Source organism: Peromyscus eremicus, chromosome 11 (genome assembly GCF_949786415.1).
Source record: "Peromyscus eremicus chromosome 11, PerEre_H2_v1, whole genome shotgun sequence".
NCBI lineage: Eukaryota > Metazoa > Chordata > Mammalia > Rodentia > Cricetidae > Peromyscus > Peromyscus eremicus.
In genome coordinates, this window is record NC_081427.1 from 38,052,367 (window position 1) to 38,077,207 (window position 24,841).

The following is a 24,841-nucleotide window of genomic DNA, read 5'->3' on the forward strand; positions in this document are numbered from 1 at the left end:
GGCTACTCCACAACTGTAATTTTCCTACTATTATGAATCATAATGCAAATATCTGACATTCAGAATATCTGATATGCGACCCCCAAAGGGCTCATAACGCACAGGTTGAGAACCGCTGTGCTAGGTGAATGATGGGAGATTATGTGATAAAGATTCCTTGTTCTCCTATTAGGCCATAAGTGCTAGAGTTCACATTGATTTGGGAAATCTATCCTGTAGGAAATATGCTTCTTAGGAAAAACTTTCCAATCAGAAACTTATTTTGTAAGTTACATGAAACACCCCCCTCAGCAACTGTGTAATAATACCTTAAAAGTAACAGAAGATACCTCCACATGGGCACATATATACATGTGCATGTACACACACAACATACACACACACACACACACACACACACACACACACACACACACAGAACACTGTGGGAAAATCTCTTGAAATTTTGATGCATCAAAATTAGTTCTGTTATTCTATTTATCGGTTAATTTGAAGAATTCTTGTTTATGAACACCTGGGGCTTTTGTAAGTTATTGAAGGTCCCTCTGCATCATACACACACACACACACACACACACACACACACACACACATACATGCCACACACATGCACACACACACATGCACACATACACATGTGCACACATGCACACGCACCCACATGCACACACATACACACACACCCACACACATACACACACATGCCCACACATTTGGAAGGAAAGAGAAGGGTTAGGAGTGGACGGGAACAAAGGGTTGAGATGGGCAAGGAGACAGGAAGGGAAGGAGGGAGGAGACGGAGCAGGGAAGAAACTTGGCTTCCGTTCTTTCCAGACTTTGTCTACTATGGGATCAAATTACCCATGCAATTCCAGATTTCATGGAAAGAAGAGAGAGGATACTAGGAATGAGAAGCAAGACCACCCAAGAGCTGGGCACTGACATAGGACATATCTAAATACTCATAATTACTTGTGTGTAAATAATCAGATTATTTACCATTTCAGTAAGAATTGCCACTTCAGATTTTTATTGTAATCGAGTCCCCTTCGCCTTCTGAATTTAGAGGATAAGAGCAGAACTGGGACCAAAGAGGAAGTCTTGGTCATTCAGCACAAGCCTCTTCTCTGTAACTGATGGTGCTTTTAATTATAAACACATTTGCGGACTTTGTTTTTTAAGTTACTATGTCTAAGTAATCAATCATCCCCTCCTCCTGTATTTAGAAGCCCTCTGATGTTGTCAACCCTTTGGATCTGCGTGTGGACATCAGTTTGGAAAACCCTGGCACTAGCCCTGCCCTTGAAGCCTATTCGGATACTGTCAAAGTCTTCAGCGTGAGTGTGGCTTGCCCTTCCCAAGTGGAGGCTGGCTAGCAGCTTCCAGAGTCACCGGGGTGTTACAGATGCCACAGATGTGGCCTAAATGTAATGATGCACACAATTTGTGAGGCATTTCAGTTCCACAAAGCAGAGATTTCTTCTTCACCACTCTGTTTCCAGTCCCAAGAAAGGTGCCAAGCTACCATAGGTGTTCAACAAATGCTTCTTGAAGAAATAAAGACTAAAGCACGCCAAACGGCTTGTGCTCAACACTCACTTAAAAATTCGGATGCCTGTGGAGTTGTCTGTCTCCATTATAACTATTTAATTTAGCTGCCCATAAACAAGCTATTACCAGCCAGACATGGTAGCACAGGCCTTTAGTCCCAGCACTTAGGAGGCAGAGGCAGGCAGATCTCTGAGTTCGTGGCCAGCCTGGTCTAGAGAGCTAGTTGTAAAAACTGTCTCAAAAAGAACAAAACAATTAAACAAACAAACAAAAAACAAAACAAACAGAAAAGCAAACTACTATCTTGAATTTTGTATTTTTTCAATGTTTTTTCTTTATGATTATGCTATGTAGAAGCTCCTAAAACTTTGTTTGGTTCCCATAGTTTCGACCTTTTGTTTTGTTTTGTTTTGTTTGTTTTTTGGAGTTTTTTTTTTTCAAGACAGGGGTTTCTCTGTGTAGCTTTGCACCTTTTCCTGGATCTCGCTCTGTAGACCAGGCTGGCCTCGAACTCATGATCCACCTGGCTCTGCCTCCCAAGTGCTGGGATCCCATAGTTTTGACCTTTATGCAAACGGGATAATATTGTATATATTCTTTTACGTTTTGTTTTTAATCCACAAGTACCCAAGAATGATGATGTTTTTTTTTTCCCCCCTTTGGTTGTAGATCCCTTTCTATAAAGAATGTGGCAGTGATGGACTTTGCATCTCTGACCTGATCCTGGACATCCAACAGCTACCAGGCATGCAGTATGTTCAACTTCACGTTCCTGTGAGGGAAAAAAAAAAAAAAATGCAGAAATAAAAGGCGCATTACATCTCCTCACTCAAGATAAAAAAGTTTTGAATACCGGGGTAGTTTTAACTTCAGTGGCTTTACCTGTCTCCCTTTTCTTGTGTGAACAGAAATCAACCCTTTATTGTCAGCAACCAGAACAAAAGGTTAACATTTTCAGTCACACTGAAGAACAGAGGGGAGAGTGCTTACAACACAGCAGTCTTGGCTGACTTCTCAGAGAACTTGTTTTTTGCTTCTTTTACCATGCCGGTAAGTAAGGAACCCCGCCCCCTGTAGCGCCCCCCCCTCCCCTCCACACACACACACATCCCTATCCCCCCGACTCCCACACACTCCCACAAACCGCACCCCCACACAGCATTTCGCTCCTTCGCTCTGCCAATCGCTGTCTCTGGTACTTAATACCTTCCTGTCCTCCAAACTGTCTGAAAAAAAAAATCAAAGCTGACCCCGGGCATGCTCAGTCCCACCTTGTGGATTCCAGTTAGTAAAGCCTCCTGAGAACGCAGTCTGGCTCCGAATCTAGGGCGGCTCCATTAGCAGTGAGGGTCACTTTTTCCTTTACCCCAGGCCTTGGCGGAGACAACTCATAACTTCTCCAGCCATCGGTGCTGTGAGGAGGCCGCCTGTCCTGTGCTGGACAGATGTGGTGCACTTGCTCAGTGGCATCCAGTCCCACAGTGTAGTCCCAGCTTCAGGATGCTGCTACTTCTGATGCCAGGATGGTGCATTCCTGCAAAGCCATTCTATTGAGTTGACCTGATCACTAAAGCAGGAATACACTTAACCAGGAGAGCCCCTTGCTAATTCTTCTGCTCTCAAGCCATGAGGAGAAAAAAAAAAAGAAAAGAAGGAAAATCTGTTTTCCAACTGGGCTGCTTGATTAAAGGATATAAAAAAGTTTCTTTCTATTTCACATGAATGTGAACTTTAGAGGTTTAGAATTGCAAACCTATGCTGACCTCTGTGTTTAAATGGCCTGTGCCAGATAGCAGCTCTTACATTAAAGACAAAATGAACTGAGGAAAACTGGCAAAACCTGTTAGTTACTTAAAATACAAACGCCAACATGTATTTTTCTTCTTTTAAAAATACGCATTTCAAAAACATTATGAAGAAGGTATTTCTAAATATTAGGCTCCTGAATATTATGTTAAAGATATTTGTGCTGCTGAAATACAAAAGTTGATTTCCATCTTAGTGCATATTTCTCCAATCCTTTAGCTTCTTCAGTGTGTCTTTAGAGATGGCAATAAAAACATGTTAACCATTTGGATAATACAAGATATTCAAGTCTTTGAGAGCAATAAACTATTTCAATATAAACCAATATCACTGCTAAGATGTCCTTGTCCACCTTTCAATGTGGGTACACACAACACACACATACACACACACACAAACACACACACACACACACACACACACACACCACTTAATTGTTACTCCTTTGGTTCCCTTCAGGTCGATGGAACAGAAGTAACATGCCAGGTTGGCTCATCGCAGAAATCAGTCACCTGTGATGTGGGATATCCTGCCTTACAGAGTGAACAGCAGGTACAGCTTGCATTGTCTAATCCCAGCTCTCCACACCTGAGAGCACTCACTGTCTTTACCAAGCATCATCATTTAACAGACATCACAAAATCACCAGCCACATTCCTGGAAGGGGTTCCCTCACTGGGGTCATTCTCTTTAAATCGTTAACAGAGGTAACATTTCCTCATGTACCTTTTTCCAAGTGCACATGCCATACATAATGCTCTTTTGTGTGACTATGTTGACCAACATTGGTCAAAGTCCTGTAAGTAAATATTAGATCACCACAAAACTTGACAATTCTGAAAAATGTAGCTGGATGGCATATACTTCTGATAGAAATTAAGCTCTGGTTCTCAGGTAAGCAAGGTACCCAGACATGGTCTACAACCAAAATTTTAAGATGTGAAATCCGGAGTTACAAGAGAATGGGTTCATCTTGCTGGGGAACTTTTTTTCCTGGTATACAGTATCCCAGGTTGATGGATTTTAATGTTGTGTCTAGGTGACTTTTACCATCAACTTCGACTTCAACCTTCAAAACCTCCAGAATCAGGCATCCATCCATTTCCAAGCCTTCAGGTAAGATGCAATTTCATCATAATTTTATGCTAGGTAGGCTTTATGAGATGTCTCTTTAAGTAATTTCTAATATTTGTTTTCATAGTGAGAGCCAAGAAGCCAACAAAGCAGATAATTCCGTCAGTCTCAAGATCCCTCTTCTGTATGACGCCGAACTTCACTTAACCCGGTAGGTGAAGTCTGCTACCCAAGTGGGTAGGTTTTTCTCCCCTGACAGCACCCTGGTACATGAATCATTTAGCTCAGGACTACAGTCCACTGTCCGCTCAGTCTTAACACATGAATTTATTTCCGACTTGTCAACTAGATTAGAAATATGCAGACAAATTGATGCCTAGGAACCCTTGAACTCTTTAGGTTTATTGACTCAGAATAGCACCAGAGGAAATGGCAGAGGAAAAATGTTTTCATCACATGTCATAGGTCAGCATCCCTGAAGGTGGTAAGCTGCCTGTAATCTGTCCTAACATGCAGAAACAGACTCTTAGAGGTTGTGAGAGTTGCCAACACTTCTCACTGCTCCCTTCACAATATGATACTGGATGTCAAGAATAGACCTGTTCTTGGACATGGAAGTCCCCAGCACCATGTTTTGGACATTGAAGGGGCACAACAAAAAAGAAATGGAGTCATGGATGAATAAGCTGATATGGAAACTAGACCAAGTCTAGCTTCTTAATGGAAAACTTCAGACATGACTGATGATGGTTTTCTTCCAACCAGGAGGAAATGAGGGATTTTCCAAAGGAAGTCATCCGTGAAGAAAGACTTAATACCTTTTTCTTGCCTTCCAATGCAGGTCAACCTGAGGACAGTAGTTAAAATGTTACCAGTAGACATCAGAGGCAGGTTTCTGGGGAAATGGGTAACATACAAATCCAACAGATGCTATAGGCAGGTCCAACCTTAGTTCACTCTCAGATCTAAGGCCACTTCCCTGTGTAAACCAAAGACCTCTGAAAACATTAAGCACTGGTGTCCCAGTAAGTATACAGGCCACCACATTCTCTAACCCCTGTCTTGACAGCCCAGTCCATGAAAGCATGGAGCATACAGTTCATGCAATAAATTACAAAACAAAACTGAAAAGGAACACCTGCCATCCTGTATGAAGCCTGAGACAGATGAGCAAAGATTAAAAAGAACATGTCTGTATCAAAGTCACAAAGGTGCATGTAGAAACAAAACATAGCCCATGTTATCCAGCCCTGATAAGTGTATCCGTAGCTAGAGTTTCCAAAAATCTCTCTTTGCTAAAACACGCAATTAGTGACAAAGCTACAGTAATGAGTATTGCCCCATCACCCAAACTTCCCCCCTCTAATACATACAATTCTGTATTGTCTTAAACACATTCAGTGAGAGTCTATATTTTTTCAGGTGGGTTAACATGGAATAAATATAGTATTAAAATATGACTTTACTTTTACCAACATCTTAGCCATGTATTTTTTTGTGATTGCAATTTTTATTCTAATGCATCCTAGTATTAGAGTCTATAATATGTCATAAAATGTTAAGGTATATGGTAAAAATTTTTGTTATGGAGAATTTTAAAGAAATGATTTCTGATCCTCCACCCAGATGGCTTCCCACATGCTTCTTTTTTTTTTTTTAAAGCATTACATGAATGTATTTGGAAAATCCAAATCTTACAGGAAAACACAAAGTGAAGAGATTAGCATTATCCTCCACCTTGATGACAGTCCCCACAAATGACTAATGAGACTATTCTGGAATATCTTCAATACATACAGTTAATTTATCTGCAAGGTTATATACACACGCATGCTCAAACATTTTACCTACTAAAAGGGAATACTAAAACGTTCTTTCATATTTTCATATGGTTTTCATAGCAGGTTATACATATTTAACTCATTCTATTTCTGAATATATCATAATGCATGCAACCACTCTAGCAGTAATAAGATATATTGGTTGTTTCACATTTTTGTTTGTATAGCCATCAAAAACAATACTGCAAAAAACGCTTTAACATTTTGCAAACTTTTGCGAAAAGTCCCACCTAACTATCATGTCCCTTAGTAGACACATGTAATACTGTATACATGTGCCACTATATTCTCTGCATATAATAAATATAAATAGAATTGTTTTTAACAGGATCCTCCTGAATTTAGATGATTGCTACTGTAAACCTAAGTAAACTAGAGAAAACTTACATAAAAAGTGGACAAGTGTCAGATCTCCTTAAAACACAAAAAGCAGACCGTATCAATCAATTTAGGAGTTGGCTCTGTTTAGGGGCTTACATAAACATCTGGAAAGCAAAGAGGATAACTCATGCACACACAACTGAGTTTTCTGTTTCAAATCCGAGTCAGTTTTCCCATTTTCCATACAAGGCTGACACATCATTGTTTCCTCTCATACACATAAAACCTTGAAAAATTCCACATATATTCAACTCTCCCTGTGACAGATTTTCCTTTTGAAATTTTGGAAGAACTTTCGTAAAAGATGGAGAGGGGGGAGAGAGAGGAGGGGGAGAAGGAGAGAGACAGAGACAGAGAGAAACAGAGAGACAGGTATGGAGAGATAAAGACACAAAGAGATAGTGATGCCCAGAGGATAGAAAATATTCTGTCTCAGAAAATGTCTAGTCCATTCTTTTAGGAAGTGAACTGAACATCCCATAATCTAGATAAATTGTCCCCTGGAATGCATGGAGGGGCATGCATAATGCTTTTCAGAATCCCACTCTGGCTATCAGCTCCTTTGCACTCCACATAATGCAAAGAAGCTGCCTGGTTGGGCTGTAGCTTCAAAGCACCAGAAATAGGTGAGAAAATGGAAGATATCCAGTTTCACCTACATCTGAACAGTTTCCTGGGGAATCCTCTGGCCTGGGCATTACTATACTTGCAGGCATTAATCATGAATCCTAAATCATGTGGTCAAGATCTCATATTAAAAAATCTTTGGATTTTAAGAGTGGTTCTGCAATGATGGAAACAAATTCAGTCAACCCTCAATTCATTGCCAACTATTCGAGTTGGTAAAAAACTAGAGAAAGATTAATAAAATAAATCTATGCCCTGTCTGAAAGACATTTAGTAACAAATACTGCAGGAGCTAGTAACTGGTACCCATCATTGTACTACAGCCCCAAGCAAGGGAAGAAAATCTTGGCTTAGAGATCCAATCCAACCACCAAAGCTGGAGTGTCTACCTTCTCAACACATTTGCCAATGTAACAGAAGTCTGGAGACTAATACAACTGTCAGTCCTAAAACAATACTTTTACACCTGTGTTAGAAACTTAACAACTGATAAACACACAGGCTGTCCTCAGAAGGACAGTGAAGGAGTATGATTTGAAAGGAAGTTGTTTTAATCTCAGAAACACACACTGGACTGTGGAATCTAACATGCATTCATTCACATTTGTTATTTTTTAACTTTTGGATTATGATAATAATTAATAATTCTAAATATTTAGAGGCTCAATATTATGTATATGTGTATACAAATAACATCAGTGGTAGGTAGCACTGCCATTACCATACTCCCCAGATGGCAGCCAAGCAGAATTCTCATATTCTCATATCAGTAGATTCTCATATTCTCTCATGTGGAAGCTTAAAAAGTAGAATAATCATTTGGTGCTTCTGTAAGTAAAACTGAACCATTTTGATGGTAATCCAAGCTAGAAGATACTTATATAAAATAAATATAATATTTCAAGAGCAACATCAAAACAGAAATAACTAATTTTACCAATGTCACCCAACAGATCCACCAACATAAACTTTTGTGAAATCTCTTCGGATGAGAATGCCCCTTCTGTCATAAACAGTGTTGAAGATATTGGTCCTAAATTCGTCTTCTCCCTCAAGGTTGGTAAGCTTGTCATAAAGATGACAAAGCAGGAAGAGGAGGAGCGAAGTGAGGGAGTATAGGATGAGAAGAAAGTAACACAAGGTTGCAGTACACCAGTGGCTGTCAATCTTGAGTGTGCAATAACATCGGGAGAGTGTGTTACAGCTCACACAGCTGAGCCCCGTTCCCAGGTTTCTGACTCAGAAGGTCTGTGGTGAGTCTGGAAGTGTGCATCTCCCACAAGCCCATGGGCCATGCTGCAGATGCTGCTGGCTTGGGTGTCATACTTTGAGAACATTGAGGTAGATGACAGGAAAGTAGAAGGACTTGTGTATAGTTGTGTGTCGTTAGTAAGGGAGAAATTATATATTTTCAAAGCAAATACTCAGGATGAACCAACAAGGCATCGCTACACTGGCATTATTGTGGATGAGTGTCTTTTACACTACTTTATGCTTGGAGACCAGTCTTGTTTGAAAAGCTCATCATTTGTACACAGTACAGATAGGGCTTTTGTACAGTTATGCTAAGTAGTATCTAAAATGCTTTGAGTCAATTCAATGCAACATAACTAAGTATCTGTGAATAAGTAACTATTAATCTAAAGATTGGAATCAGTTATTAAAGAGAAATTCAAAGAAAGACACCTGTAATCCCAGAATTTGGGAAGCTGGGGTGAGATTGCTGTAAGTTTAAGGCCAGTCTGGGCCACAGAGTATGACTGAGAAAGAGAGAGAAAAATTAAGTTATAAAAGAATAGCTGATTTAGAAAAGAATGCTATAGAAACTTTGGAAAGTAAATAGGAATTCACCCACCTCCCTGAGTCAATACCATTCTGTGTCTGTGCATTTTCACTAGGACATGCACATGTTCAGATCTGCAGTTTAGTGGCATGTCTTTAATGACAAAAGAATCTTGATTTGTTATCCAGATTTTGTGTTTCAGAAAATGAGGATGGTAACCACATGCTTTATAAGATTTTTAATCAATTCATGGTAAATAATAATAATAATAATAATAATAATAATAATAATAATAATCACACTATGTAAGCATCAGCCATTGTATCGTGGGTTTTACACACTAACAACATCATTCCCATTAGTGAGAACAGATAGCACATGACCACTGAATTTTTGATGATCTTTAATTTTTAGGTGAAAAGTTATCCTTAGGGAGGTTCAGTTTCTTGCCCAAGCCACACTGCTACTCTTCAGCCCCCTCGACTAGCATCAGGAGTGGTTTTTCTGGCAGCATTTGTATCACGTGTTCTTCTCTACATAGGTGACAACAGGAAGCTCTCCAGTAAGCATGGCGTCGGTAACCATCCACATCCCTCAGTACACCAAGGCAAAGAACCCACTCCTGTATCTGACTGGGGTGCAAACAGACGAGGTAAGGACAACACGACCGGCCATACAGATGTACAGAACCCATGACTTAAGGGTGATGGTGTCTGCACCTGAATGTTGAAAAACCAAAGAGAACACTACGCATACCAGATCCCAACAATCCAGCATCAGACTTCATATTATAAGCAGAACACCGTCCTAAGAAAATCAGCGTCCTGGTGGCTGAAATCTCTGTTCAGGGTAGCAGAGGATTTGACTCGGTCAGAACCCTATTAGGAGAGAAACCTGAGAAGTGAGAAGTTCGGTCTATTGTGGGCATGTAGCACTTAGTAGGTCTAGAAAGCTGCAATTAGTAGCTGGTCTTTAAGCAGCTGGTTTGGACTTTCATCTAGTAGGACTCAGTCCTAGCTATTCATTTTAATTACCCCAGTTACCTTTTAAGGAGAGCCATCAAGGCAATGAAATCAGGATCTGAAGATAAGGCCAGAACACTAGCATTCCTTTCTTTCTTTCTTTCTTTCTTTCTTTCTTTCTTTCTTTCTTTCTTTCTTTCTTTCTTTTTTTGATTAAGAAATTCTTTAATTCATTTTACATACCAAAGATCCCCCTCTTCCCTCCTCCTGCTCTTCCAGCCTCCCCCTCCCAACCCACCCCTATCCCCTTCTACAAGATGGTAAGGCCTCCCATGGGGAGGAGGTACATTTAGTAGAGGCAGTCCTAAGCCCCTCCCCCGACTCAAGGCTGTGCGTGGGTGTCCCATCATAGAAGTGGGCTCCAAAAGGCCTGCTCATGCACCAGGGAAGGATTCTGATCCTACTGCCAGGGGGCCCCTTAAGGAGATCAGCTACACACCTGTCTCGCTATGGCGTTACTCTTTGAAAGCTACAGACAGGGGTTCTTCCATGCGGCCTGGACCAAGAGGTAGTGCCTGCTGCCATAACCAAATGTGTTAACATTGGGTCTCCTTTAGTTGAGCACTTAACTGGTCTTACAGCAGTATTATTTCTGTAATATGCATAGTAGACTTCAAGAAATTAAAGTCCTAAAGTGTTCCAGACAAAAGAACCTCAAATTGAATCACTCATGGTGTTTTTGTTTTACTATATTCTTTAAAAAAACAAAAACAAACAAAAAACTTCTTTTTATTTATTCTTTGTGTCTTTCACATCATGCATCTTGATTCCATTCATTTCCCTATTTCTTTGTATCCGACCTCTGCCCTTGTAACCTCCCCCAAAAGAAACACACACACAAAAAAAAATTAGAGTAAAAAAGGAAATATCTTGTCATGGAAGTTATAGTGTGACATAGTGAGTCACACAGTAAACCCTTTTATCCATATATCTTTACGTGCAAACGTTCATTGCAAAGAGCCATTGGTCCCGTTTGAGGCCTCTGGTTTCTGCTACACTACCCATGCTGGGCCCTCACTGGGACTTCTCTTAGATATCCTGTTGTTGCCCTGTGTTGTGGAAATCCTGCAGCTTTGGGTCCACAGGACTGGCCCCTTAATCTCATGTCATACTGGAAAAGTATTAGCTCATTTTGCATCTTTACAGATAAAGAGGCTTATTTAACCCCCAGTTCTTGCTATTTAATGATATGATGCCAGCATCATTTCAGCTCTGGTGAGGGACTCATGGTAGTTGGTATAAGGGGGGTTGGGGGGGAGACAGATGGAAATACATTTGCCAATTTGGAAACTAGAGAGGGCCTAGAATTCTGAACTCCCTTTTTTAGGACATCCTTCCAATTAGCCTGTAGATGTTCTAATGGAACCCAACTCTAAAGGTCCCACCTCCTCTCCATACTGCCAACTTGAGGACCACACTCCTAATGTGTGCACTTCGAAGAACAAACTACATTGAAATCATGACAGGCTATGAGAAGCTCGCCTGCCTCATCTGGTCACATCAGCTGACTGGAATACTTCAGGTTTTACTGGAGAACAAGCATTTGGCCCCTGAGCCCCTGAGAAAGCAGCTTAGGGCCCCTCCCACACCCCACATGATGGCAGGATTTCCTGGCAGGCTGAAAGAAACAGCACCAACCATTTTTCTTTCCAAGTCTGACGTGGTCTTCTTCTCTGTAGGCTGGTGACATCAGTTGCACAGCAGAAATAAATCCACTAAATCTGGGACCCGCGTCCTCCCCTGTGGCTTTCAAGAGTGAAAACTTCCGGACTACGAAAGATTTGGTGAGGAGAGGTCAATGTTCCTGCCGAACTTGCCTTTAAGTGATCTGGTGTTCCTTGCACCTGGAACTGGGCCTCTTGTTTTATCCCAGCAGCTGATACTCCAGAGTGTCTTTTTGCCTTTGAGGTCGAGCGGGAAGTGGGATACAGCAAACACATTTTTAAGCTTAGGTCCACAGTTCACAGCATCAGCAGGACATGTGGGCTGTGACAGGGAAGTGCCAAAAGCCCACTGGAGGTGGAGGGGGCAGAGGGTCAGGGGATGGAAAGCAGGGAAGGAGAGTCAACAGAAACAATCAAGCTTGAAACCAGCACATGGAAACCAACACTTCCTCTGCTAGCTTTGAACAAGGAAGTCCGTGTGCTTACCATCTGCTGCCCAGCTCTGCCTGTTCTGGGGGAAGAGGTTAGTATAGCAGCTAGCTCAGTCATCGGGTAAGTAAACCATAAACCCTAGCAAGCTGTGGCTCTTCACCGTCAGTGATCCTGAAGTCGTCCTTAGCTTTTTTTCTTTGCGATTTTTTTTTTATATTGTGATGGATGGAATAAACAGAAAAGGTTGAAGTAAAACTTTTTTTCTATAATGCATTCATATGTTGATGTATATGTATGTTGTTACATAAATAAGCCATGTTGTTCTTTTTTGGCCATACATAAGCCAATGTCATAGACTGCTTTTGGGTTTTCAGGGGAGTTTGTGTGTGTGTGTGTGTCTGTGTGTGTGTGTGTGTGTGTGTGTGTGTACAATGTTTGTTGGGGGAACATGGTGTGTGTGTGTATACAATGTGTATATCTGTATGAATAGTACAGTGTGTGTGTCCCTGTGTGTGGTGTGGAGTGTATGTGCATATGTATGTGGTGGTTTGTGTGTATGTGTGTGTCTGTCTGTCTGTCTGTCTGTCTGTGGTTGTATGGTACATGCACAGGAATATGGGGCCAGGGTACTTCTCTATTGCTTTCTATCATATTACCTTGAGACAGGGTCTCTCACTACACTGGATGCTCACCACTTTTTGGAAAGGCTAGATTACCAGAGAACCCTCAGGATCCACTTGTCTCTGCACTGCATCCCCGAACACTGGGGCTACAGGCACACACAGCCAGGCCGAGCTTTTCATGTGGGTGCTGAGGACTTGAACTCGGGTCCTAATGCTTGCAAGTACTCTAATCCACTGTGCTCTCTCTCTCTCGGCCTTATAGACTGCTTTTTAAAAGACTTTACTTTTTAAAGCAATTTATAACAAAATCATGTGAAATGTAGAGGAATTTCCCATATACCTCCTGTTCTCACATATGCATGGCTTCATCCACCATTGCAACCCCATGATAGAGTGGCACATTTGTCATAAGTGACAGACCTACACTAACAGAACATATCCCCTATGCCATAGTTTACACTGGAGCTCATGGCTGGAATTTCAAACATTCACACTATGGAGTTGAAAATGTATAATGGCCTGTGTCCATTAATTATGGCAGTATACCGGGTAACTTAACAACCCTAAAAACCTACTGTGGTCTCTGTAGTCACACCTCCCTCTCTCCCCTAACCCCTGAGAACTACTGATTCTTTTACTGACATATTTTAATCTAGGAAATTCATTATTGTCATTGATGGCTAAATTATACGACACATTTCTGTTCAATAATTTACTTGCCTAGCACATTGTTGATAACATGAATTAGTTACTGTGTTTAGTTTTTACAGTCATAAATAGTATAATGAAAAGGTTGTGCCCTTTTGTAGTTGGAATTTTCTTTGGGCCACCAACCAGCTCTCAAATAAAACACAGAGACTTCTTATTAATTATGAATGCTCAGCCTTAGCTTAGGCTTGTCTCACTAGCCCTTCTAACTTAATTTAACCTGTTTCTATTCATCTACATTTTGCCTCAGGGCTTTTTACCTTTCTTTCATTCTGTATGTCCTACTTTCCTGCCTCCTCCGTGTCTGCCTGGCTGGCCTCTGGCGTCTCCCTGGTGTCTCCTTTTCTTTCTCCTTTGAGCCTAAATTCCTCCTCCTACTTGCTCTCCCTGCCTGGAAGTCCTGCCTATACCTCCTCCCTTGCTATTGGCCGTTCAGCTTTTAATTAGACAAATCAAGTGCCTTAGGCAGGCAAGGTGAAACAGCAACACATCTTTACATAATTAAACAAGTGCAACACATCTTTACGTGGTTAAACAAATATTCTGCAACATCCTTCTTTTCACATATTTCTGTTATCTCTGAGGTTATCAATACAGATGGGAAATGGCTGGGAAAAGCTATGTCAACTCTGTTTATAGTCTGAAACATAATATCAAAATCCCTTGAAGTTATAAATTAGTATAAATACTAATAATATATAGCTATAAATACTCATAGAGCTAAATACTAATAATAAATACTAAAATAGATATAAATACTAATATAAATTAGTATAAGTAATAATAGGTATAAATACAAATAATGATATGGATACCAGTTGAGTCTGATAGTGCCTGTTTCTGCAGGCCCTTCCTAGCACTGTTTTATCTTTTTCTAAAGTTTTAGCATTTGTAACACCCATTTTCTCTCTCTCCCTCTTTCTCCCCATGGACTCCGATCTGAAAGGACTGCAGAACCACCTCCTGCCGTGACATCACCTGCTGGCTGAAAGACCTTCACATGAAATCAGAGTACTTCATCAATGTGACTACCAGAGTCTGGAACGGGACGTTCGCTGCTGTAAGTATCAGCTTTTACTACTGGGTCTATCCAGGGAGAGCAAGGAAGCATGCAGCTTCATTGTCAAAAATATTCCTCCTTTTTGATGAAATCATGCCCTGCCTACAGTCAGAAATGCCCAAGCAAGCAAGTTCACATCCCTTTTCAGTGCTCACCCTGTCTGGCTTTGCCTCAGAATCATCTGGAGAGCTCATGAAGAGGTCTGCCTCTTAGATGCCACAGCAGCCCATGGCATTGATATGAACGGTGCCAAGGATCCCTTTGCTGTCCTTGGCATAGACAGCATCTTCTTGGTCTCCCTCATGATGTCCCCACAGTTCTCTTTCCGTGGTCACACCTGAATCAGGATGCTCATGCCCTTGTCTCTGTCTTTGAACTCTCAGCCAAGTGTGTCATTGATCTTAAACCATGAAGAGATGAATCCAGCATGAGGGTCCATCTCCCTCTATTAATAAATAGGCAGACACTCTACTTTCCTGGTTTAGCTTCAGTTTAATGAGTAAAACCAGACAGCATACAACTCTTAGGCTATCTCCACACCCATGAAAAGGAAAGCGCTAAAACAATTGTCGGTGTTGTTTCCCTACACAGCGGGCAAGAGTCCACCATAGCACTATTTGAGCAGGGGTTGGGTCGCCAGGATTTTAGTCTGGCAGGAACTGTGTAAATACAGGTAACACAAGAAGGAGCGGGCCTCAGCCTCCTTGATCCTGGCTGCTGGAATAGCTAGCTAGTCCCTTTTCCAGTGCTGGCACTGAGCGTTGACAAACTATCTTAGTTTGGATCCTTAGAGGGGATCAGTAGCCCTCACTGGTTCTCCTTGAACTCTGGTCCCTCAATTTTCACCATTTCACAACCAGCGATAGTCCCCATTCTCTGAGTTGGGGTTCTGGATTAGATTTGAGATCGCCCTCCTACCTTGGACCTGGAGTCAAAACCCAAGCAGTAAGATTGAGTGACGACATAATATGAAAAGAGTGGCGGAAGCTTAGGGAAAGATTTCAGAACTGGGGGAGTGGGAAGACTGAGGGGTTGGGATTCCTTTTGAAGATATTGTCTCCTTTTGCCTGTCAGCTGCATTGGCTTTACAGCCTCTGGGATGGTTCTAAGTCCTAAAAGATGATGTATGCTGTTGTAGGCACCACCATTCTCCCAGCTGCTGAAGCTTGGTATCCAGTCTCGGTACTCAGTGGGTTCCTGGCTCCTTAGATCTGAAGAGCAAATATTTTTGTAACAAACTTTGCCAAGTGGAAAGGAAAACTGACTTCTGCACATCAAAATATTGTCGCTCCAACTCCTCTGTGAAAAGTATTTGGGTTTTCTGGAGTTTGCTTGAAGCTACAATATTTTAACCATCAGGTTTTGTGAAAGTACCTCTCAACAGGCTCTGAGGCAGCCTTTCCTTTCTGGGTGCAAGTTCTTAAGCAGTGGAGAATTTTTCCTTTTTCACAATAGCTATACCCTCAGAATTACTGCTGGGTGTCAATAGGTGTCAAGCACAGCACATCTTCCTCCTCCTTGAGAAGCCAAGTAACCCTTGCGTTACTTTCATCCATTGTAACAGCTGTTCCAGTCTGAGATTCGGGTCTCATTTCCTGTATGGGGCTCACGATGTGATTACTTCTTTTTCTGATGCAATGCACATCAGCTTAACATCTCAAGTATCTCATCACATACTGATTGCTCGGGCTTCCCAATAGCATTGGCTGCCTTTTGTAAGGAAAACCCTGGCAAATGCTAGCAAGTGTGCTACTTTGCTCTCCTGGGTGTGTGTTGTACACCTTCCTCTACTAGTTAATAGTGTAGGACATTGGATCTGTGTAAGAATAGCCTGCTCTGTGTGGGCAGCTATATGAGCATTTTAAGAACAATTATTTCATCACACAGTCTACAGGGGCTATATAGCCTTGAGTTCACTTGACTGCCACTTTTTGTTTAAGTGTGTGTGTGTGTGTGTGTGTGTGTGTGTGTATGTGTGTGTGTGTGTCTACATGAGTTCATGTGTACTACATGCATGCAGGTGATCTTGGAGGTCAGGAAAGGGAATTAGGTCTTCTGTAATTGAAGGTATAGGTGAGAACTGAACTGGCGTCCTCTGCAAGAGTAGTGAGGGCTCTTAACCACTGAGCGATTTCTAAACACACACACACACACACACACACACACACACACACACACACACACACTATAAGTACTCTTAATGTTTCACCTATAATATATGTTTAAAAGATCAACATTTAGGGTTAACATATGATGCAATTTTCCATCTTGAGAAAATTAAGAATAACCAGAGACTGGGCCAGCAGAAAGGAAACAAATTGCTCAGTTTTTGGAAATATATTCTCTCTTGCTGGCTCCTGGATATAGTCTAGCAAGTTACTTCATGAAGATGTTGACTTGTGTGCCCTAGTAACCAGGACAGTGGAGTCCTAACAGCCAGAGCACATGAAGACAGTTCTAAAATCTGAGTGTTAGTTCTATCATACCTAATTATCAGGCCCACAATTTGTGTTGTATAGCAAACACTGGCAGCAAGACATTGGCATCATTACGTTCCCATTGAGTAGACTATTTTTCCATAAACAAATTGATAATGTCATGCAAGCTTCCTGTATATCCTTACTTATAGCATCAGCATAATGTATGTCCTTATCCGTCCACCCCAGTCAGTATCATCTGATAGAGACACTTAGATTAGGACATATGAAATCATTCCCAATGTGATTAACATGGAAGAAGGCTCAAGGTTTCCGCAGCCATCATGTATAATCAAGTTCAGGTATACTTTCAGATAGTAATACTTTATACAATAGAAGAAACTCAAACGCTGCTGTCTCATCCCATAATGTGCCTCATTCGGGTACGAGTGAAAGAGTATTGTGTGCAATTTTCTTTCATGTATCAAGCTTCATTAAATTTAAGAAAAATCTCAGTGACAAACGTTTCTTTTTAAAAACAGGCCTTGTGAGCCTTCTGTTTGAATCATGTTCAAATTTGAATGATGTCAGGAGGTGTTTCCAAGGCTCCCATCTGGGTGCCACCCTGAGATTTGGTCTAATTTGCAGCAGCAGGCTCCAATCACTGCCCATTTCCAAGGCTGCTCAGCAACTTCGGATGGGCAGGCTTAGTCCACACGGCGAGTTGAAGCACGCAAGGGAGGAATCTTCAGAAGCGAGTTTTCTTCTTGTGACTTTCCGCCAGGAACCAACCAACCTCCAACGTGCCAGGCTTTCTGTGTTTACTGCTGCAAGGATGAAATGTTTCTGTTCTATGTTCCAGTCGACCTTCCAGACCGTGCAACTGACAGCAGCAGCAGAAATTGATACACACAACCCTGAGCTGTACGTGATTGAGGAAAACGCCGTCACGGTGAGTGTGCTGCATCCCTCCCTGGGACAGACATTCTAGGGTGTAAAACATGGAACAGCTGTTCTCACCTCTGACCATCCAGAAGGCTCCCACCGAAACACTGAAGGCCTGGGCTTCATCAGGTGGAGATGTGGTCAAGGTGGCTGTGGCACAGAGTCCAGTGACACACTTGCCTCCTTCTTTGCACCCGCGCCCCGCTCCCCCTCCCCACCCCACCCTCATGCTGCAAAGTTGGCTTTCTAGAAGTGAAGATCCACCAGAAAAGGTACAGAGGGGCTCTGTTGTGTTTGGGACACCATGGTGACAGTTCACGCCTCAAGCCACATCACCACCTCTTCCTGTGCTGGGAGAAACCATCAGGCTCTGAGGCATAAGACCTAAGTTATACTGGCTTAAATCATGACTTAGATCCAAAGCATTGTAAGAGTATGTAAATCAGGCATTTATTACACTTTTTTTAAAAAGTACTTCTTATAACCAGGCACTATGACATGTCCATTCATGGCCTTACAGTCTAAAGACCTACAAATGTAACCTTCATTCAAAAGGGAGAGTACTATGGAGACTTGTCCTTTTACAGAAGACAAAGGCTGTCTGTTCTTAGGGCTGGCAGAGGCGACTTTTCTTAGCAGTGATCCTCTGGTTAGCATGTGCCATTTTTAGATACAGCAGGATTTCCATGCCCGACGAATCTGCTGGCAGAGCCCCGAGCATTTTCCTCCCAAAGCTTTTGTTAAAGAACTGGAGGTCAGTTCACAACTCTGCCCCCAAGGCCAGCTGGACCGTTGGCCCCTGTCCAGAGCTCCAGCCTACAGATCGGTTAAAAAGCCAAGGGCCCCATGAACTCTGGGCCTCTCTCAATGCCTGCCTTGAGTTCCCAACACTGCTGTCCCACTCATGTCCCAGGAAAAATGATTCCACACAATAGAGGCCGCTTTTCTGCCTCTGCTTTGGGAACCTCAGTGAAAGCCCACACCCTCTCTGCAGAGGCTGGGCATGGAAACCCAGAAACGGAACCAAAGGGAAGTGCAAGTTCCAAAGTCAAACTGCTATGAACCTAAGTAAAGAGAGAAAGCAGTATAGACTGTCCTCAAAGCTCATGTTAGAGAAATGCAGCATTGGGGGATATGTAAACTCTGCTAAAGTCGTTCTTGAAAGCAGCCCTTGAAGATATTAATTGAAGATTCAAAGTTTCATTTTCATGAATCCACCAGATTTTTCTTTTCTTGGTTTTTCTATGAGCAGTACTAAATTAACAGCAGAGACTGACTTCTACTTGTGTCTGTGAAATTAATCAGTAATCCAAACAATAATCTGGATGACCTTTCGAGGAATCCTTGGAACCCAAAGAACACATTGGCACACACCTATATGAAGGCCCATTTCAAAATCAGATACATGAAGAAGTATTGTGCTCAAGGGTACAGGGCGATCCAAGCATCAGGTTGGTGGGCTCTGGAATAAAGCTTTAGTAGCTCACTACTACACAGAAGTGAACTGCACGAATTTATACCAATTTCATTCAGAACACTTGAGCTTTTTAATACAAACGAGGAGAAAACATAGTCACAGAGCTGGCTTCCTATGTCTCCTACCATAAAAAGCAGCTTACCAGGTGGTGGTGATGGTACATGCCTTTAATCCCAGCACCAGGGAAGCAGAGGCAGGCTGATCTCTGAGTTCTGAGTCTGAGGCCAGCCTGGTCTACAGAGCGAGGTCTAGGATGGCCACGGTTACACAGAGAAACCCTGCCTCAAAAAACAAAACCAAACCAGAAAAACAAGGAAACAAAAAAAGGCAGCTCCTTTGTCAGTACAGTTTAATATGGTATTAAGTAAATAAATTAAGTATCGTTCCCTTTCGCTCTCTAAGACTATTTTGTGGTGACTCCTTTTCTCAACTAAGAAAAGGGATATGAAGTGTCACTGTTCAAAGCCCCTGAGGATGCCATTCCACCCCACTGCCTCCATCCTCATGGGACATGGGCATAAGGTCATGAATATGCCCAAGGGCAACGTCATCACTGAATATGTCAACTGCACCCCTGAGATCTCCTATCGATTCTACTTTCCCAGTGTTTTATATCAAACGTGAATGGTATTGAAATCAGGACTTTAAAAGCTGGCGCAAAGTTATTGAATGAGGGCTTGGATAAGGCAATGCTGGCCCCCCTTCCAAGGATACTTTGGTCTCGTCTGATCACACACACACACACACACACACACACACACACACACACACACACACACAAAATGTACGCTGGAAACTGAAGTGCCTACTTTAAACAACGAAAGCAATGGATGCCTTCAGCTCAGCATAGCCATAAGACAGCAATACAGCTGAGGAAGAAAAAATAAAAAGGCTGTGCATTACCCACCCGAGTTTCCAAGTTGTCTCTGCAATGTGTTTTGCACGATGCTTAGGGGACGGATGCCATTATGACAAGTCACAGCCCCCCTCTGGAACTGTGGGTCGTTATTTATAAATTATTGAATTGTGTTAGGCCATCTTACTTCTCCGCTAAATAGACGACTCATTTGTGAGCACGTATTCATTCACAGATTCCCCTCATGATAATGAAACCCACCGAGAAAGCCGAAGTACCAACAGGGGTTATAGTAGGAAGCATAATTGCCGGGATCCTCCTGCTGGCGGCTCTGGTTGCTGGTTTGTGGAAGGTAAGAAAACTTCATGGCTAAAATGTGGTACTCCCAAAGGCCCCTGTTTTGAATGGCACAGTACCTCTTGCCATCGAGAAAAGAAATGCAAGGCTGTTTGTCTTTTCTTACTCAAGTCTTTGAAAAGCCAGTAAGGACTTGTTTTTGTTTTAACCTCCCTATCACCCGGCACCCTGAACATTTTGTTCAGTTTCAAACGGATATGACAGATATTCAATTCCACACAATGCAACTTAACTCCCTGCACATAAAGTTCCTCAACGTACGGGTGCTGACATTAGTCAGCAGCCTGTGCACCAGTCGCCCCAAACCTCCAGGCAGTCCAGAGGGGCTGCAGAAAAGTGGGCAACAAAGCAGGTCAAGGGCACGTGCTGAGTAAGCCACGGGTGGTAATGTCATTCTTTTCATGGTTGGTATTTTCCGGGCACGGTGTGGTGTGGGCTGCATGGGTTTCGGGTAATGATCAAATCAAGGTAACTGGAGTCACAGTGTGGTAACAGGGTTGTGTTGTCACTTTACAGCTTGGCTTCTTCAAAAGACAATATAAAAAAATGAGCCAAAATCCAGATGAGATGGACGAGACCACAGACCTCAACAGCTAAACCCCCCACACACATGGACACCACGGCATGGGGGCTGGTGACACCCCACCTAGAGTTCACTGTGTGGTGAATGGATTTCTTTTACAGTCCAGTTTTAAATAATTCAATAGCCTGATAGTTTTAGAGTAACTGCTGGTCAGTTGAGAATGAAGACATTGTGGGTGGGGGTTAGGGCTACAAAGATCACACATTATACAGAAAGGAAAAGCACTCTTTAAACTGGCTAGTCCAATGTTTACATGCTAACATTTACTGTGTCAGGAAGATGGGGTGCATCTACGCACGACAAGCCTTCAAGAAAATTGTAACATTTTTCAGATTTGGGGGTGGGACAGTGCATGGGGAATGCTCTTTTTATTTTGATTAACAGTATCAATAAAAGTGGAAAGCACCTGGTATGTATATAATACATAACACATATTATATATGTTATATATAATCAATATAGCATATATAAGTATGTATTACATATATATAACTGTGACATAAATTATATTGTAGATAATATGTATATTATACTGAGTCCTTCCACATACATAATAACTATATTACTATAATGAATATGAATGTTTGTTGAAAAGAGAGAAAACCAGCATAGATTGCTTTTTCAATGTATGCTGCTCATCCAAGGTTGCTATAGAGGATACTTTTAGGTGACCATCTTATTTATAAACTAGGTTTTTTTTAAAAAAAAAAAAGTCCTGCTATCGCAGGACAGTAATCTCAGCTGCTCAGGAAGTTGAGACAGCAGTCCGAGGTCTCCCTGAGTTGTACAGTGAGCTCAAGGCTATCCTGGACAACTTAAGGAGACCCTGTCTAAAAGCAAAAGGTAAAATGATGCTGGGGCTTAGCTTAACCGTAGAGTACTTGTTTGGCAGGATCTCAAAAAAAAGTAGATAAAATTTGTTGCTTTCTTTCAGGCCCTGACTGCCTCTTCTGAGTCCTATCTTACTATAAACATGCTTGAATAACCAAGAAAAACAGATTATATGTACATAATAAGTATTATATATGTGTATATAATATTTGCAGATAAATATGCCACCTACTAAAGAAACCCCCACAGACATTATGCTGGGGCAGGGACAGTTTAAAAGTCAAGGTACCAAAATTTACTAGTAACCTATACTATAACAAATTTATAGTAGAACTGTCTGCTGGGGCCATTTCTTGCCAAAGGAAAGGGGGAGGGGCATTCCCTTTAGGAATAGCAAGAGCTCTCTTTCAGTTGGTTAGCTAGCTGGGAGGAACCTAGAGATGAGCAATTTCTTTTGCTAACTGCCTCCCCTGCCTCTCCCCTTCCCTGTCGCCCTTAGTGACAGAAGCCCCTGGTCGCCTGCCTTTCTCTCTAGTACTTGTCCACTTTATCTCCCACACCGTGAATCCCAACCCGCCCCCACACACTACCCCACGTAGTGGCATGAGAAAGTCCCCTGTTTAGTTCACACACCTGTGTGATCACTGTTACACACTACTTTAGGGGGCTATTTTCATTTGCTGCCACACAACTAAGAAAACTACGCCTGCATTTGAAGCTCTCGCAGTTACAAAGGAGGTGAATGGAACAGCTCAGGGATTTGCAGGCTGGAGGAGCAGCAGAAACCACTCACGTAGCAGGTGCACCCATTGTTCTTGACCGGGGCAGGCAAAACTGTTCAGTCCCAACTCCTGAAACTCTTACTAGGTCGGGCTGATAGAAAGCCCAGTGGCCCGCATTTTGACAAGCACCCAGTGGTGGTGAGGTAAACAGACTGCACCCCAGGGAGCTGTGCACCCTTTCCACCCTCTGTATCTTATTTCTGAGCCTATACATTCTCCAGAAGAGAGTTGGAAGAATGGGTTCAGGGAACAACAGGGGAGGCCACTCTGTCACACACTGTACGTGCAAATCTTTGGCCCGGTCCTTAACCTCCAGGAACTTCATTGTTCTCATTATGAAAGGGGAAGTCAAGGTCAGGGCTCAGCAGCGACTCATCCTGAAAAGTCAACCATAAGGATTTCCTACTATACAACCTCCAAGAACGGGACCTAGAGAGCTCAGAGGAAAACCAGCTCGCCAGGCCCCTGAGTGGCCGTCCAGAGCTAATTGGAGCAGTTACTGGCTTACTTCATCCTTGATAAAGCCAAACAAACAGAGGGGAAAAAAAATATTAGCTGTAAATGTCAGGGAGGCACAGCAAAAACAGCTTGGTACTCTCTTAGTTACGTGATCCAGAGTCCAGTTCTTCTAACAGCTGTGTGGAATCATTGGGTCATTCGAACCAAAACTTTAGAGTGGAGAAACCAGTCATTAGGTTGACAGAGAATACTTCACACACCATGTTAAGCTACTGCACACGCACACACACACACACACACACACACACACACACACACACACACGCACACGCACACACAAAAGTTTTCTAGTGTGCTTTATGAGTACCCATAGCACACAGTTCCTTTATTTAACAGCCTCCCTCTCCTTCTGTAGGTAGCAAACAGGTTTATGTACTACTATACACATAGAGCTTATGACCTTTGACTAGCCTTGGCTTGGGTGATCAGCTTTGATTAGTTTTTAAAAGGTAGGGCTGGGTTACAAGCAAGACTTAGACACAGTCTCCACAGCATTTCTCACACAAGCCCCAGGGTCTATGACTTTAGCAATACTGTAATTTTGGAGCAGGTAGTTTTAGGAAGGGAGGGCCTGTCTTGTTCCCTACTGGGTTTTAAGCAGCATCCGCGGCCTCTACCTACTCAAGGACAGATTGCATCTTCCGCCACGGTCAGGACAATAACAAATGTCCCCAGTTGAGCCCCACACCCAGTCTTTACTAAACGAGTCCTGTATTTTTCAAGAAATTTTAAGCAAAGATGAGTGTTCTCAAGAAATTATTGGGGGCAGGTAGGCAGTGTTTGAAAGGAAGTTACATGGTCCATTCAACCTTACCTTTGCTTCAAAAGTAAGTATAGGACTCAAAAGATGTCAGGTTAAAATTTCCATTTCATAAATGGTATATCACAAAATGTGATCTTAAAAACCCAGGTTGCTTCCTGTGTGGTCATCACACAACTCTGTAAACAGCAGGAGGATAAAACAGTGTAATAAAGAAACTGGACACATTTCAAGTGACACACCACTCATCTTAGCAGCAAACTATGAATGCCTAGCTGGACAGACTTTTCCTACCTGGCAGTGTTATTTTCATAAAACAGTGCAACTTGCCTTTCAACTGTGAAGACTAAAGACAACTACAGCCAATTTTTGATAGTCACACAAGTGATTATTCTAAATTATATGAAATAATGTTACACTGTATCCATCCTGATACACAGCTGTAACCTAACATGTGAAAGCCTCAAGATGTCATTCATCAGAAGGCAGGATACTCAGCAGAGCTCCGTCATCCTTACACACAGAACAAGTCTATACACAGCCTCCTAAAACTATACCCTTCATGTACATTCAGGAAGGTTCGTTCCCATTAACACAACAGAGTAAACATCCAGTTAAAAGATAAACATGGGGGTGAATTTGGGAGTAATATATTTACTACTTTGAATTTTAAAGTATAAAGATGTAGTCATTGTGTAAATATATAGATTGTATTGTTTGTACTTGATTTTGGCAAAGGAAG

At 42.1% G+C, this 24,841-nt stretch overlaps 1 protein-coding gene across 1 annotated transcript in view; it reads left to right on the plus strand.

Annotated features, from left to right (window-relative positions):
* The window catches only part of Itga2 (integrin subunit alpha 2), a 96,043-nt gene extending 74,530 nt beyond the window's left edge, over nucleotides 1–21,513 (plus strand). The window contains exons 18-30 of the mRNA XM_059276337.1: nucleotides 1,227–1,337; nucleotides 2,221–2,303; nucleotides 2,460–2,601; nucleotides 3,817–3,909; nucleotides 4,397–4,473; nucleotides 4,559–4,642; nucleotides 8,234–8,336; nucleotides 9,605–9,715; nucleotides 11,765–11,869; nucleotides 14,459–14,572; nucleotides 17,852–17,941; nucleotides 20,503–20,619; nucleotides 21,141–21,513. Of these exons, the coding sequence (XP_059132320.1) occupies nucleotides 1,227–1,337; nucleotides 2,221–2,303; nucleotides 2,460–2,601; nucleotides 3,817–3,909; nucleotides 4,397–4,473; nucleotides 4,559–4,642; nucleotides 8,234–8,336; nucleotides 9,605–9,715; nucleotides 11,765–11,869; nucleotides 14,459–14,572; nucleotides 17,852–17,941; nucleotides 20,503–20,619; nucleotides 21,141–21,221 (1,311 nt within the window). The 3' untranslated portion in view covers nucleotides 21,222–21,513. The remainder of the gene's footprint in view (nucleotides 1–1,226; nucleotides 1,338–2,220; nucleotides 2,304–2,459; nucleotides 2,602–3,816; nucleotides 3,910–4,396; nucleotides 4,474–4,558; nucleotides 4,643–8,233; nucleotides 8,337–9,604; nucleotides 9,716–11,764; nucleotides 11,870–14,458; nucleotides 14,573–17,851; nucleotides 17,942–20,502; nucleotides 20,620–21,140) is intronic.
* Nucleotides 21,514–24,841: the final 3,328 nt, after the last annotated feature.